This window comes from Salvelinus sp. IW2-2015, linkage group LG12 (genome assembly GCF_002910315.2).
Source record: "Salvelinus sp. IW2-2015 linkage group LG12, ASM291031v2, whole genome shotgun sequence".
NCBI classification, from domain to species: domain Eukaryota; kingdom Metazoa; phylum Chordata; class Actinopteri; order Salmoniformes; family Salmonidae; genus Salvelinus; species Salvelinus sp. IW2-2015.
In genome coordinates, this window is record NC_036852.1 from 9,512,687 (window position 1) to 9,529,266 (window position 16,580).

General features: G+C 43.0%; 1 protein-coding gene across 1 annotated transcript in view; it reads left to right on the top strand.

Annotated features, from left to right (window-relative positions):
- The window catches only part of LOC111971109 (alpha-1,6-mannosylglycoprotein 6-beta-N-acetylglucosaminyltransferase A), a 129,902-nt gene that overhangs the window by 82,401 nt on the left and 30,921 nt on the right, over positions 1-16,580 (top strand). Inside the window, exon 10 of the mRNA XM_070445979.1 lies at positions 3,432-3,565. Coding sequence (XP_070302080.1) covers positions 3,432-3,565 — 134 coding nt within the window. The remainder of the gene's footprint in view (positions 1-3,431; positions 3,566-16,580) is intronic.

Here is a 16,580-nt window from a genome sequence, read left to right on the forward strand (position 1 = left end):
CCTCTGTTATTGTAATGGTGAGAGGTTAGCATGTCTTGGGGTATGATATAAAATACTATCCTCCCCTGTTATTGTAATTGTGAGAGGTTAGCATGTCTTGGGGGTATGATATAAACTAACCTCCCCTGTTATGTAATGGTGAGAGGTTAGCATGTCTTGGGGGTATGATATAAAATACTATCCTCCCCTGTTATTGTAATGGTGAGAGGTTAGCATGTCTTGGGGGTATGATATAAAATACTAACCTCCCCTGTTATTGTAATGGTGAGAGGTTAGCATGTCTTGGGGGTATGATATAAAATACTATCCTCCTCTGTTATTGTAATGGTGAGAGGTTAGCATGTCTTGGGGGTATGAATATAAATACTATCCTCCCCTGTTATTGAATGGTAGGTTAGCATGCTGGGGTATGAATATAAATACTAACCCCCTCCTGTTATTGTAATGGTGAGAGTTAGCAGTCTTGGGGGTATATAAAAGCTAATCTCCCTGTTATTGTAATGGTTGAGAGGTTAGCATGTCTTGGGGTATACATGCTAACCTCTCACCATTACAATAACAGAGGAGGATAGTATTTTATATCATACCCCCAAGACATGCTAACCTCTCACCATTACAATAACAGGAGAGGTTAGTATTCTATATCATACCCCCAAGACATGCTAACCTCTCACCATTACAATAACAGGGGAGGTTAGTATTTTATATCATACCCCCAAGACATGCTAACCCTCACCATTACAATAACAGAGGAGGATAGTATTTTATATCATACCCCCAAGACATGCTAACCCTCACCATTACAATAACAGAGGAGGATAGTATTTTGGGGGGGTATGATATTTTTGCATCTAACTTTTTCACTCATCATTATTCAAGATTCATTCAGGACTATCCATAATCATGGTAGCATCCACATTAATGTAGAAGTGTTCAGAAACATATTCTATTCTTATTTACAATAAAAGTGACTCCACAATACAATATTTACCATTCWTTTCTATTGGGCACCAAATAATCATGATAGCATCCACATGAATGTAGAAGTGTTAAAACATGTATTATATTCTTATTTACAATAAAACCTCATAGTCAAATCCAAAGTGCTGGAGTACAGGAGCCAAAACAACAACACATGTATCACTGTCCCAATACTTTTGGAGCTCACTGTAGTGCACTAGTTTTGACCAAAGCCCTATTGTACTCTTGTCAAAAGTCACTGCACTATATAGGGAATAGGGTGCCATTAGGGAGCAGTCTGAGTCTCAAGAGGGAAGAGAATTTGAGAGCGAGGATTGTGTTCTAAGGCCAAAGTGAAAGTGAGTGGAGTTGTTCAGGGCAGTGAAAGGACTGTAGGGAGAATTCCAGTGATCGGCTCAGCAGTATTAGTGGTTTTAGAATTTAATGAGGGCAGCCGCCTCTCCTGTCCTGTCACTCTTCTTCCCTCTCGTGCACACACAAGCAGGCAGGCACGCGCAGGCAGGCACACACACACACACAAGCAGGCAAGGCAAGCAGGCACCACACACAAGCAGGCACACACGGAAACACACAGATGCATGCAGGCACAAACACACACACAGGCACAACACACACACACAAGCAGGCACACACAGGAACACACCAGATGCAGGCAGGCACACACACACACACACACACACAGCACAGGCACACACACACACAAGCAGGCCACACACAAGCAGCACACACGGAAACACACAGATGCAGCAGGCACACACACCACACCACACACAACACACACACACAAGCAGGCACACACACAAGCAGGCACACACGAAACACACAGATGCAGGCAGGCACACACACACCACAACAGCACACACACAACAAGCAGGCACACACACAAGCAGGCACACACGGAAAACCACAGATGCATGCAGGCACATACACACATTCACTCGGTCTGTCCTCTCCATCTTTCTGTATCGATCTATGTATTGGTCTATCTCTCTCAAACACTCTCACTACAGAAAACCAATGCTTGCTTCAGTCATCCTATCAACTGTAATCATTATTTGMTGGCTATAACACGCTATAATTTCAGTTTGTCTAATTSTCAATACTACATGGAAATCATTATTAACACGTGACTGATTTCTTAAAGGTGACAGATTTGTACTCCTGGCCACTGATCTGAACAATGTTTGAATTACAACCTTTGTCTCCAGTCTACAACAATCTCATTTGAAAGACTATTTCACCTGCATCTCTCTCTCTTTCTCTCTCATAATCTCCTAAGAATGTTGTACTGTGTCTGACAATACACACGTGTCTCAAAAAGAAGAGATTTGCATGCTGTGGCTTTAGTCCCACTGGTCTTAAGTTTCCTCATTTGTGAATCCATTTCCCTTATTTCCTGAGCATCTTGAGAAGACCCACACTGTCTCTCACACACGCACACACACACTCGCACTGTCTCTCTCTTTCTCTCTCTTTCTCACACATGCACACACACCCACCCACCATCTGCGAAACATCTGCCTGGTCAGGAGTGGCCTTGCCTGGGCTGCCAGACTGAGCKTAGCCGGCCCCTCTGGTACTCCTGGCTCCTCATCAATTTGATTAATGCTCATTATTACACCTCCACCCCACCAGGGGTCAATCAGATGAGTATGTTGGGCTCTGTCCAGAAGGATTAAAGATGGAAAGGAATAGTGGTGAAGCATAGCCAGGTGTTTATTTTTAGGATTTCAAAAAAAAATTGGGGTGGGGGACTTAGTATGGGGGCGGCAGSTAGCCTAGTGGTTAGAGCGTTGGGCCAGTAACCGAAAGGTTGCTACAGTAGATCGAATCCCCAAGCTGACAAGGTAAAACATCTGTCGTTCTGCCCCTGAACAAGGCAGTTAACCCACTGTTCCTAGACCGTCATTGTAAATAAGAATTTGTTCTTAACTGACTTGCCTAGTTAAATAAAATGTAAAAAATAAATAAAATCTGAAAAAGCATCTGCCAGGGAAACTGAAAGATAGGAACTGAGAGAAGGTGACTGAAAGAGAGATAGCTGGAGAGAGAAAGATGGCGAGAGCGAGAGAGAGAGAAAGCTAAAGGCTTGATTAGAGAGGGGGAGCGACTGAGAGAAAGCGAGAGAGAAAAGGTCATGAATGTGTCATTCCATTGCACATGACATCCTTTCTCTGGTCCTCTAATTAGTCATGAAGTGTAACCTTTACTGTTCAAGTTTGATCAGTAGGAAGCTCTCTCTGTGCTTTGTTCACTATCTGTGACCATGCTGAAGGTGTGGAAAAGATATGCATCATGTAATTWATTAACCATTTATTAGTGGTTGAGGCATACAGCTGGAAGTGTGTATTAAGGCTGTAATGCAGTGTGTATTACAGATGTATGCTAACACTATAATGTGGTGGGKGACAGGTGTATGATAACTTTGTCATGTTTGGTGTGTGTTACAGGTGTATGCTGCGGGTTTTGGATTCCTTCGGCACAGAGCCCGAGTTCAACCACGCCCACTATGCTCAGTCCAAGGGCCACAAGACCCCCTGGGGCAAGTGGAACCTCAACCCCCAGCAGTTCAACACCATGTTCCGTAAGTACCACCTAATGGCTCTGGGGTGCAGATCTAGGATCAGCTTCTCCTCCCCAATCTTAACCTTAACCATGAGTGGGGAAAATGCAAAAACTGACCCAAGATCAGCATCTAGGGACAACTTCACCCTACTCCCACCTAATGAGAGGGTCATGTTCATAAGGCACCAAATGGAAGAAAATGGTCTAAAACAGAGAGGGGCAACCTGTACTCATCCAATAAAAAATAAATAGTTTTACATTTAACCTTTATTTAACTAGGCAAGTCCGTTAAGAACAAATTCTTATTTACAGTGACGGCCTACCCCGGCCAAATCCGGACGAAGCTGGGCCAATTGTGCGCCGCCCTATGGGAYTCCCAATCACGACCAGTTGTGATACAACCCGGATTCGAACCAGGGTGTCTGTAGGGACGTCTCAAGCACTGAGATGCAGTGCGTTAGACCRCTGCGCCACTCGGGAGCCCAATAAAGACACACTCATTTTTGTTTTCCTTTGCAAAACACGTTGAAAAGTTTTCTTTTACGTGCCCTAATGAACACAACCCAGGGGTGGGGAGGGAGAGTCCACCACCCCAGGGTGTTTTAACCTTTTCCCCATGGCTGATGGAAAGCAAAATCTTACCCAGAATGGATGAATAACCCTCTCCGGTCTCAGTTTCAGTGGTTTGGCCCACGTCAGGCTGGAATAGCAGACCAGGCTCAATAGACCCTTTGTGTTGCGGATAGAGTATGCCATTCTCATACGACGCAGGTCTTTTCATGTCATCCAGTTTACTAGCTGTTTAGATKATATCTGTAACTAATCAAACTTACATGGGTTACACCATGGGTCRAAATGAAACCCAGATTTGTTTCGGTGCATCTGGCATGTTGGATTTGTGTCCCCTGCCCTTGCCTGTGGAGAAACATTCACCTTATCCTCAGCGTGTTGTTTTATATCCTGTCATTACAGCTCTGTTTCCAGGCTTAAGGGAAGTCACTGAATCTCACACTTGCAGTTGTGTAACAACAACAATGGGGCTTGAATAAACAAAACATAAAGTTTCAATATGTTAACTCTGAGTGTTGGATTTCCTTCCATCCTAAGACTAAAACGTAACAGAGATCATTTAAGACAAAGAAGGCGCCACAGGGAAATCAATCCTAGCCTTGGGTTCCATTCATTACCATTAAGTAGTCTAGCATAAATCACTGGATAAAGGGTGTAGACGAGGGAAAGTGACAGGAGAAAGGGCTCTGGCCAATGAGACAGGAGAGGGAAAGGGCTCTGGCCAATGAGACAGGAGRGGGAAAGGGCTCTGATCGCCCAGATCTGTTTGTGCTGTCTTGTCTCGTATGGCCGTTGGCAAGACAGCACCAACATATCTTTTAGGAACCAGGCTAGAACTGAAGCCATAGAGGGAACATTTCCAATGTCGTTCTTCTCTCTACTGTTCTCAAATCCAAAACCATAACAACATGTTCACATCTAGAATTGTTTCTCTGCTTCCGGCTAGGTACAGACTCTAGTCCCAGAACAGTTACTGTAGCATACTATATAGCGTGTCCTTCATCCCCTGGCGTTGTTGTTGTATGCAGTAAAACAAAAGGAAAGTCCTTTAGTCTCTGTCTCAGATACAGTTGAAGTCGGAAGTTTACATGCACCTTAGCCAAATACATTTCAACTCAGTTTTTCACAATTCCTGACATTTAATCCTATTAAAAATACCCTATCTTAGGTCAGTGAGGATCACCACTTTATTTTACAAATGTGAAATGTCAGAATAATAGTAGAGAGAATGATTTATTTCAGCTTTTATTTCTTTCATCACATTCCCAGTGGGTCAGAAGTTTACATACACTCAATTAGTATTTGGTAGCATTGTCTTTAAATTGTTTAACTTGGGTCAAATGTTTTGGGTAGCCTTCCACAAGCTTCCCACAATAAGTTGGGTAACTGAGTCAGGTTTGTAGGCCTCAATCCCTCTATGGGATTGAGGTCAGGGCTTTGTGATGGCCACTCCAATACCTTGACTTTGTTGTCCTTAAGCCATTTTGCCACAACTTTGGAAGTATGCTTGGGGTCATTGTCCATTTGGAAGACCCATTTGCGACCAAGCTTTCACTTCCTGGCTGATGTCTTGAGATTTGGCTTCAATATATCCACATACATTTTCCTTCCTCATGAGCCATCTCTTTCGTGAAGTGCACCAGTCCCTCCTGCACCAAAGCATCCTCACAACATGATGAAACCATCCCCGTGCTTCACGACTGGGATGGTGTTCTTCGGCTTGCAAGCCTCCCCTTTTTTCCTCCAAACATAACGATGGTTATTATGGCCAAACAGTTATATTTTTGTTTCATCAGACCAGAGGACATTTCTCCAAAAAGTACTATCTTTGTCCCCATGTGCAGTTGCAAACCATAGTCTGGCTTTTTTATGTAGGTTTTGGAGCAGTGGCTTCTTCCTTGCTGAGCGGACTTTCAGGTTATGTTGATATAGGACTAATTTTACTGTGGATATAGATACTTTTGTACTTGTTTCCTCAAGCATCTTCACAGGGTCTTTTGCTGTTGTTCTGGGATTGTTTTGCACTTTTCGCACCAAAGTACGTTCATCTCTAGGAGACAGAACACGTCTCCTTCCTAAGCGGTATGACGGCCGCGTGGGTCCATGGTGTTTATACTTGCGTACTATTGTTTGTACAGATGAACGTGGTACCTTCAGGCGTTTGGAAATTGCTCCCAAGGATTAACAATTTTTTTTCTGAGGTCTTGGCTGATTTATTTTGATTTTCCCATGATTTCAAGCGAAGAGGCACTGAGTTTGACGGTAGGCCTTGAAATACATCCACAAGTACACCTCCAATTGACTCAAATGATGTCAATTAGCCTATCAGAAGCTTCTAAAGCCATCACATCATTTTCGGGAATTTTCCAAGCTGTTTAAAGGCACAGTCAACTTAGTGTATGTAAACTTCTGACCCACGGTGAATTATAAGTGAAATAATCTGTCTGTAAACAATTGTTGGAAAAATGACTTGTGTCATGCACAAATGAGATGTCCTAACCGACTTGCCAAAACTATAGTTTGTTAACAAGAAATTTGTGGAGTGGTTGAAAAACAAGTTTTAATGACTCCAACCTAAGTGTATGTAAACTTCCAACTTGCAATGTTACATTATGTTGCATAATGCATATTAACTCAACAGAGGATATGTAATCCCCTGTATAGGGTAATGATACCCTGAACAAAAATAGAAACGCAACATGTAAAGTGKTGGTCCCATGTTTCATAAGCTGAAATAAAGATCCCAGAAATGTTCCATATGCACAAAAAGCTTATTTCTCTCAAGTTTTGTGCACACATTTGTTTATATCCCTTTTAGTGAGCATTTCTCCTTTGCCAAGGTAATCCATCCACCTGACAGGTGTGTCATATCAAGAAGCTAATTAAACAGCACGATCATTACMCAGGTGYACCTTGTGCTGGGGACAATATACAACAACACAATGCCACAGATGTCTGAAGTTTTGAGGAAGTGTGCAATTGGCATGCTGACTGCAGGAATGTACATCAGAGCTGTTGCCAGAGAATTTAATGTTATTTTCTCTACCGTCATTTGGGTAGAGAAGTTGGCAGTACGTCTCACCGGCCTCACAACCACAGACCACGTGTAACCACGCCAGCCCAGGACCTCCACATCCAGCTTCTTCACCTGCAGGATCGTCTGAGACCAGCCGCCCGGACAGCTGATGAAATTGTGGGTTTGCACAAGCTGATGAAACTGTGGGTTTGCACAACCGATGAATTTCTGCACATACGGTCAGAAACCGTCTCAGGGAACTTATCTGTGTGCTCGTCGTCCTTACCAAGGTCTTGACCTGACTGCAGTTTGGAGTCGTAACCGACTTCAGTGGGCAAATGCTCACCTTCGGTGGTCACTGGCACACTGGAGAGTGTGTTCTTCACGGATGAATCCCGGTTTCAACTGTACCGGCAAGATGGCAGACAGCAAAATATGCCGTTGTGTGGGCGAGGAGTTTGCTGATGTCACTTTGTGAACAGAGTGCTCCATGGTGGAGGTGGGGTTATGTTATGGGCAGGCATAAGCTATCGATAGCAAACACAATTGCTTTTTATTGATGGTAATTTGAGTGCACAGAGATACCGTGACGAGATACCAGAGATACCGCCATTCATCCGCCGCCATCACCTCATGTTTCGGCATGATAATGCACGGCCCCATGTCGCAAAGATCTCTACACAATTCCTGAATACTGAAAATGTCCCAGTTCTTCCATGGCCTGCATACTCACCAGACATATGTCACCCATTGAGCATGTTTGGGGTGCTCAGGTTCGACGTGTACGACAGCGTGTTCCAGTTCCCGACAATATCCAGCAACTTTGCACAGCCATTGAAGAGGAGTGATACAATATTCCACATGTCACAATCAACAGCCTGATCAACTCTATGCGAAGGAGATGTGTCGCGTTGCATGAGGCAAATGGTCACACCAGATACTGACTGGTTTTCTGATCCACACCCCTACTTTTTTTWWWAAAGGTATCTGTGACCAACAGATGCATATCTGTATTCCCAGTCAAGTGAATTCCATAGATTAGGGCCTATTGAATTTATTTCAATTGACTGATTTCCTTATTTGAACTTTAACTTTGTAAAATCGTTGAAATTGTTGCATGCTGCGTTTTTATATTTTTTGCTCAGTGTACATATCTGCCAAATGTGATCATTTTCCTATCATGCAAATGAAGCCAGCCGGTACATACAGGCTATTCATTGTCTGTAGTGAGATTTGAGGATTGGTTTGGAACCAGTCACACTCCCTGTGTTCACACGGGAAAGAAATTCTTTCCACACGATGCCCTCCCAGTTTGCCGAATGTGTGACTGACTGACTACACCAAGGGCCTGAGCAGGCACTTCATCAAGGGTCCTGTTTCACTGGCCTGAATAGTGTGTGTTTGTGTATGCTGCACGTGTATGTGTGTGTGACCGGTCTGCTGGAACGCTCTCCTACATCCGTCCTCGGCCATCCATCTGTACAGTTAATCACTTTGCCTGTTTATAACACACCCCCTTCAGTGAGCAAATGTTTCCCCTGCTCTCGCTCCAGTTGGTACATGACAGCCTGGCTGTTCTGTTTCTCTGGCTCTTGGCTTCCATCACCTGCCCAGGGCTGGCGGACACAAACACATGCAAGTCCATTTCCAAGTAGACTAAAGTATAGCCCGTCCCATATGGCACCCTATTCCCTATATAATGCACAACTTTTGATCCTATTTCCTATATAGTGCACTATGTCTGACAAGGCTCTGGTCAAAAGTAGTCCACTGTATAGGCAATAGGGTGCCATTTGGGACGGATATGTGATGTCTGGGAGTGAGCACTTCATATGGTTTAAAGTTCTAAGAACATACCAAAACTATCGTAAGTTTTATTAGTCATATGGATGGTATACATCGTCGAACAAAATGCTTACTTGCAGGTTCCTTCTCGACAATGTAACAGCAATAAGAAATAATAAAATAAGAATAGGAACACAAAGTAAATGGCAGTAGAATAGAATAAACATTTTAGAAGAAGTATAATACAGGAAAGCACAATTTATAGTCCAATATTTACATGTGTATTGGGGAAGGGGGGATGGGGGAAAGTGTATAAATTGAGCAGTATAATACAGTAAGAGTCTGGTAGCAGTGTGTGGTGTGTGTGTGTGGTGTGTGTGTGTGTTGTGTTGTGTGTGTGTGTGTGTGTGTGTGTGGTGTGTGTGTGTGTGTGTGTGTGTGTGTGTGTGTGTGTGTGTGTGTGTGTGTGTGTTGTGTGTGTGCATAAGTGTGTGTGCATGAGTGCTAAGGTGCGTAGAATCTGAGTAGAGCCCTTTGATGTGGGAAATGCATTGACGTGCATACACCACCCACATTGACGTGCATACACCACCCACATTGACGTGCATACACCACCCACACATTGGTTTTATGTTTTCCATACCCAATTCCTGAGATGATGCTGCAGTATTCTAGAGATTTAACTTCAATTCGGGGAAATTCCAAACTCTAATTTGTCTGTCTCTTCTGTCAGAGCTCACAGGTACAGGTATCAGGGGCCGTATGCATCAAGCATTTCAGAGTAGGACTGCTCATCTAGAATCAGTTTTCTCTTTTAGATCATATTAAGTAAGATTTTATGGACACAGGGGACCTGATCCTGATCCTAGTACAGCGCAATGGAGCATTGAGAGGTCTTCAGACAGGGTCCCCAGGACTAGCCCTCCCTCATCTAGTTTTCTCTGTTTGTGTTCGGAAGGCCAGCCCTGGGTCATGTTTACCAAGTGCCAAACGGAAGAAAACAAACTAAAACAAGGACTGCTCTTCCTGAACTTGTCCAGTAAGAAACCTTCATTTTTGTTTTCCGTTGCAAAGCGTACATTTTTTGTTGTTGCGTGCCCTAATGAACACATCAGAGGGAAACTCCCTCCATCGCTGAAGTTGGTTACAGCGATGTTTATCTCCGCTTATCCTCTGCCGAGTCCCCAACAACAGGATGTTCTGTTTTCAGGGGAAATAGATGTTAACAAGGAGGCACTCCATCTTAACTCCTCCTCCACATTTACTGGATTGGTTGAACAGTGCCGAAGAGAACCTCCCTGACAGTTATTTTTGTCAAAACCAGTTTTTAGGGGGATGTAGTTTCAGGCGTGTCTTTTACGCCTGCTACGTCAGGTTAATCTACTCTAGACAGCACGCCCCTTCAAACCTCCTCTGCTTCTGCATTTCCYCTGCYTKTTTTCATTCATGTCATTTCAGCTCAGTGTTTTTCCTGTGGTGGAAGAGCTGATTTAAAGTTAAAGGGGAAAAGTAGCAAAGGTCCTCATTTGAGTTTGTACAACTATGTATTATAATCATTATCATCATTAGTCTTGCAGTAAATTCAAGGTATGTTTAAAAAATATATATATTCTTAATAATGTTCCACAAGTTCTGAATAGGGGAACTACATTTACATTTAAGTCATTTAGCAGACGCTCTTATCCAGAGCGACTTACAACTAAATGTTGAACTGAAATTGTCTTGGTAAATTGAAAGCTCTCTGTATTTCCAGCCAATTGTCTTTTTTTAATAGAATTTCACTACAAGGCCTATCAAAACCTACGCTGAATAGAATTGCATTTCACGCTAGAATTTCAATGTCTTTCAATTTAACATTCAACAAGCCACGCAGAAAAGCATATTTCCTCAGTGTACTTTCTTAAATTTCTTATCAAGCAGATGCTGATTTCCTTTTTTGCCAATATTTTTTTTTGACAGAAATAAACATCTGATTATGATGAATTATGGCCAGATAACAGCTGTGAAGTATTCATCCTTCCTTGGCCAGGAGATACAATAAGGACCCAGTGAAATGGGATGCTATAGAATGAGGGAACATTATTAAGAATATATTATTAAGAATCTACCCCTCCTTGGGGTAGAGAAGGCAGCTGGAACGGTTGGAACGGTTGCATCAAGTCCATCAAGTAAAGTCCAGAGAGTCGTCCCAAATTCCACTCTATTCTACCCTATACCCTATGAGCTGGTCCTATGGGCCCTGGTAAAAACGTAGTGCACTATATAGAGAATAGGTTGCCATTTTGGGATGCAAAGAACTTTTCAAGAGACTCTAGGCTTTACTTGATGGACTTTACCCCTCTTAAGTTTATCCTTATAAAAAAAGAAGGAAGCATCTCTCTGGACCAGTCAAAAAAGATTGTGTTGTTTTCTCCCCCCCGGCAATGTGCTTAAGCGAGAGATAGAGAGAGAAAGGCGCCCTGAGAGCGAGAGGGCGAGACTGAGAGTGAGGGCGAGACTGAGAGTGAGGGCGATACTGAGAGTGAGGGCGAGACTGAGAGTGAGGGCGAGACTGAGATTGAGGGCGAGACTGAGATTGAGGGCGAGACTGAGATTGAGGGCGAGACTGAGAGTGAGGGCGAGTGAGGGCAAGACGGAGAGTGAGGGAGAGACGGAGAGTGAGAGATTAAAAGACGGAGTGAAAGATGTAGTGATAGAGATACAGAGAGAGAGAAGACACCTGCCAAAAAATGTGAGTGCTGCTCTCTAATTAAGAACAACAGGTTCAGCCGGTTCCTTTGTGCCAGTGCTGCTCTGGGCTGGGCCTGCTTGGATGTTTGCATTTCCTCCTCACAGGGATACAAAGTGCTGAGTCAGGGGGTCTCTCTCTGTCTCTCTCTGTCTCCCGCTTTCTTTCTTTTTTTCTCTCGCTCTGTCTCTCTCTGTCCCTCTCTCGATACACATAAGCCCTGGTGATGTCTTAACTGAGCCTTGTGCATTCCGTTCCCTCTCCAACCCTCCCTGACAACGCTAATGAATGGACAACAAGCTGGCTTCCTGAGAGCGTGCGTGTGTTGGGGCCGTGTGTGTGTACGATAACCCTATGGTAGTTAGCGAGGGTTGTTCATTAAGCAGGTTTTTCCCCAATTTTATTTCTGTTTCCCTTGGATGACCCTTATGCAAGGTATGGAGGCAACCAGTGTGGARTGACAGCTCATAATCAGAAGAATGTGCTTAAGATTCATTTCCAGCCCACAAAGTCTTTCACGTTCCAGTGAAATGCCTTTCTTGCAATAATCAATAACAATGTAATACTAAAAATAACAAGGTAGAAGAAAAATACACAAGATAGAGAAATAAGAAGACCACGGTAAAGGAAGTTAACATACTATATACAGGGTCAGTTCCAGTGTCATATTTACAATGTGCAGGGATACTGGATCGATACACTACATTACCAAAATCATGTAGACATCTGCTCGTCGAACATCTCATTCCAAGATCATGGGCATTAATATGGAGTTGGTTCCCCCTTTGCTGCTATTCATGTTCATAGAATTGACAATCACTTTTCAAACAAAGTTTTAATTGTGCTATGTTCTCCAGTAACAACACTTGGCCGCCYTCTCTCCCTGCTGCCTGCCTTTGTTTTTCTGACCAACTTTTTTTATTTCGTTTTGTCTCTTTTTTTCAGAGGTGCGGTTACAGGTACAAAAACAATCACAGAAATGCCTACAAAGATAACCCCAACCCATTTCCCCCCTCAATCCCCATCCACCAGCCCGCATCCTCCATCCCCACCCGGAAGCCATGTTTCCCACCTGCCAGAAGGGGAGCCACGGGAAGCATTGAACTACAGAAATTCAGCCGTGACAATATATTCATTTTGACAATTAGATATTCTTCCAGTTAAAACAACTGGGATATTATTCCATCTACTGAGGYTGGATTGAATTGATTTGAGCGYTCTGTTCAAGTTTCTGGCAWTGGTTTTATCGAAGGAAGGAAATACAGTATATTTCCTCCCAAATGTTTAAAATAGGAAATGATTGAGATTCCATAAGTAGAGGTGGAGTCCTCCATCGGRGTCTTGAGGTAGTAGGGCTGATTTGGTTAGGTATAACATGAGATGAAGCTGAATTTATCTATGATCATCTCTTTTAACTATGGCTGAGGGATTGGCATGTAGTATTTTAATCATATTAATGGATTGGAGCCAATTTTCCATATGTTCCAAGCACAGGAGGCTGCTGAGGGGAGGACGGCTCATAATAATGGCTGGAGCGGRGTACGGCATCAAACACATAAACTGTGTTCGATACCATTCCATTCCAGCCGTTACTGTGAGCCCGTCCTCCCCAATTAAGGTGCCACCAACCGCCTGTGGATAATACAACCCAAGGAGCCGTTTCTGGTGAAACGTCTAAGATATGTAATAGTCGATGGAGGTTATTCGATGATGAACACTTTTTAACAAACCCGCTTTGTAGGGCTGCACAATTTGGTCAAGATATCTCATTTCGATTCTTTGGGGCCAGATAATGCAATTGAGATAATGATTTGCGATTTTCACTTGGCTGAAAACTTGGTAATTCCATCAGACATGGTTAAAACAAGCGTCAGGGTAGAGAACATCAATTCTTGAAATGAGGTCATATGAATGAATACATACTGTGCTAACTGAATACAAAACCAAATGAAACAAATCTTTTCCAACATTGTTATAGGCTACATATGTTAATCGATAGGATTATTACACCTAGATGTTAACAAACATACATTTATAGCATGATCATAAAAATATAGTGTGCTATAAGCCAGCACTTATTCATTAATTAATTAATAACCTTAGGATTTCCTATTTTACCATTATGAGTTCTTAAATAACCTAAGTTCWTTATTTATTCAGGCAGCCACAGGCTGCAAATGGAATAGGAAGCTTATGATTGTGTAATTATGTATAAGTAGGCTCAATCATTTGTATAATTGAAATTATAAGTCAAAAAGCCTTTAAAATATGTTTTTAATACATTTACAAACATTTTTAAAAACCTATTTTTGCTTTGTCATTATGGGGTGTGTGTAGAGTGATGAGAGAAAAGAAGCAATTTTAATCCATTTTAGAATAAGGCTGTAACTTAACAAAATGTGGAAAAAGTCAAGGAGTTTGAATACTTTCCCGAATGCACCGTATATAGTAAACTTCCTAGCTACTTCAGTGGATGTTGAACACATTTCTACCAGCAAATGAACACATTTCTACTGGCAAATGTGTTAAATTATAGCCATGGCATAAAAGGGATAATTAACTTGGGGCTCTGTGCGTTCTCTGGAAAATAATGCAACTCTGTGGAAGGTTAGTTCCACTCTGCTAGTGCGTCGTGGAACACACCTAAGTCGTTCATTATTTTCCATAAAATATATATCGCCTCGTTGATTATCCCTTACGTAACACATAGCCTACCGATTGCAAGGTGCAGCCTGTGTCCAAAACATTGGAGTCTGGTCCAGTCATTCAACGCGACATGTTTCATCTTCTCCCTTAATTTTGTTATACAGTGTTGGGATGGCGACTTAGTGGAAATATATGTGCGAGATGGAGTCTTTGTATCTCCTGTCCAGCTTCTTTTGTCTTTGCTGTCTTTGTAGACTGTGTAAATAGGAACCATTTATTTGGCTAGGTGATGGCCTCTGTGATTTATACGTGTCTGCCGGATGTTTTTTCGTAGGGCGTTACACTAGAAAACCCATCAGCAATCAATGCCTGTTTTAACATAGGTGGCTGAGGGACTTTGCTGATGTCGGGTGCATTATTTACCATATAATCGTCGTAAAGTAGGGGATGGTTATTCTTCAAATGATTTAATAMATTTGTCGCGACAACAAGAGGCACTTTTTGCACAACACTTGCATGTGGTTGACATCGGTTTGCCTGTAGCCAAAATACTCCCATACCACTGAAAATGCGCCCTTTGGCACCAAAACGACATTCTCGTTAGCACAAGCAGCACTCGTGTTTCCACTGCACACTGAGGTAAAGCCACAGAGTTTGTAGACCTCATACTGTACTATCTTTGATAAAGCCCTTTCTCTCCTCACCAGCATCTAATTGCGCACTAGAAGCTGGGACACTTGTGATTGGCCAGCATGTGAATGTCATGCAGAGAGTGAGAGCCCGCTTGTGATTTGTCAGCATCCTCTGCATGTAGAGATTGAATGAACAGTCTGGCGTCTGGAGTCTGGCGTATCTAATTGGAGTAGGTACTGAAGTATAGTTTTTGTTGTGTTAAAGATATACTTCTCCTTAATGCAACCGCTGTGTCAGATTTCGAAAAAGCACACCATGCAATAATCTGAGTACAGCGCTCAGGCACCAAAACAAGCCATACAGATACCTGCCATGTTGTGGAGTCAACAGAAGTCAGAAATGGCATTACAAATATTCACTTACCTTTGATGATCTTCATCGGAATGCACTCCCAGGAATCCCAGTCCCACAATAAATGTTTGTTTTGTTCGATAAAGTCCATCATTTATGTCCAACTACCTCCTACTAAGCTATACCTCCAAATAAAATAGCATAATTATCCTTGGTATGACCTTCTTAAAACAATTACATATAGCTTAGTAGAACCCCCTCCCCTCAGTTTTTTTTTAATAAAACCTTTGGTGGCATCCCATAGAATCCGGGGGTCATCAAATTATTTGAAAATAAGTCTGCTAATTCATAGTTATTTTGCAAAAGAAAGCCACGCATTTCAATGCATGCCAACGGAACCGGAGCAGAGTTTCTGCTGCGTTTCTGACCGTATCCAGTCAGCTTGAATGCGAGATGTTTTCCAATWGATTTTTATGACTTCCACAAAATTACCCAAATTACATTATGTATGGATTGCCTGCTACGAAGTGCCGAGTCGAGCCCGGGTGTGTGTCTTGTTTTGGCCGGCTGATTGAAGTCGACTGGCCTGGCATCTTGGMATAGTCCAACTGGGCCCACAAACCTTTTCTGCAGACTGTCACGTCCACTTACACTGAGCGATGACAGAAGCCTCCCTTCTCCCTCTCCTTCTCCCCAGAAGCACTATTATTATTAGGGAAAATTATTTTTTTTACACAGGCCCTGTCACATGTAACAGTAACGGAATGTTTTGGAATAGGTATCTAACTACAGGGGGGTTTGTACMCTATTCCCTTTAGCTATTCCCTAGTGCACTAGTGCCCCCCTAGACCTCTAATCAAAAGTAGTGCACTATATAGGGAATAGGGTGCCACAGACCCTGGTCAAAAGTAGTGCACAACATCTGGAATAGGGGGCCATTTCAGACGCAACCTACATCTTCCCTGCATGGCAATCGGGGGGAGAGGAGGGGGAGCATGCAGTGCACATCCCATCCCCGCTCCTCTTGAGGAAAGCTCTCTGCTGTGTTGAAAGATTTAACTGCCTGTTGTCCTAACACATCCCTTTCCCGCCTGGGCCATAGAGACTGACGGCAGCTCCCTCTCTCTCACCCACTTTTCCTCCTCCTCAGTCGGCTCGGAAGGAGGCCAGCCTCCATTATCACCACGTCGCGTGGCGGGCCATGAATTTATCCCCCAACACGTCGTCTCTCCACACGATTTACTGGCGCTCTGCAATAGCTCTAAAATAGCAGTAAGCTCCCTCGAGCAGTGCATATTAAATCAC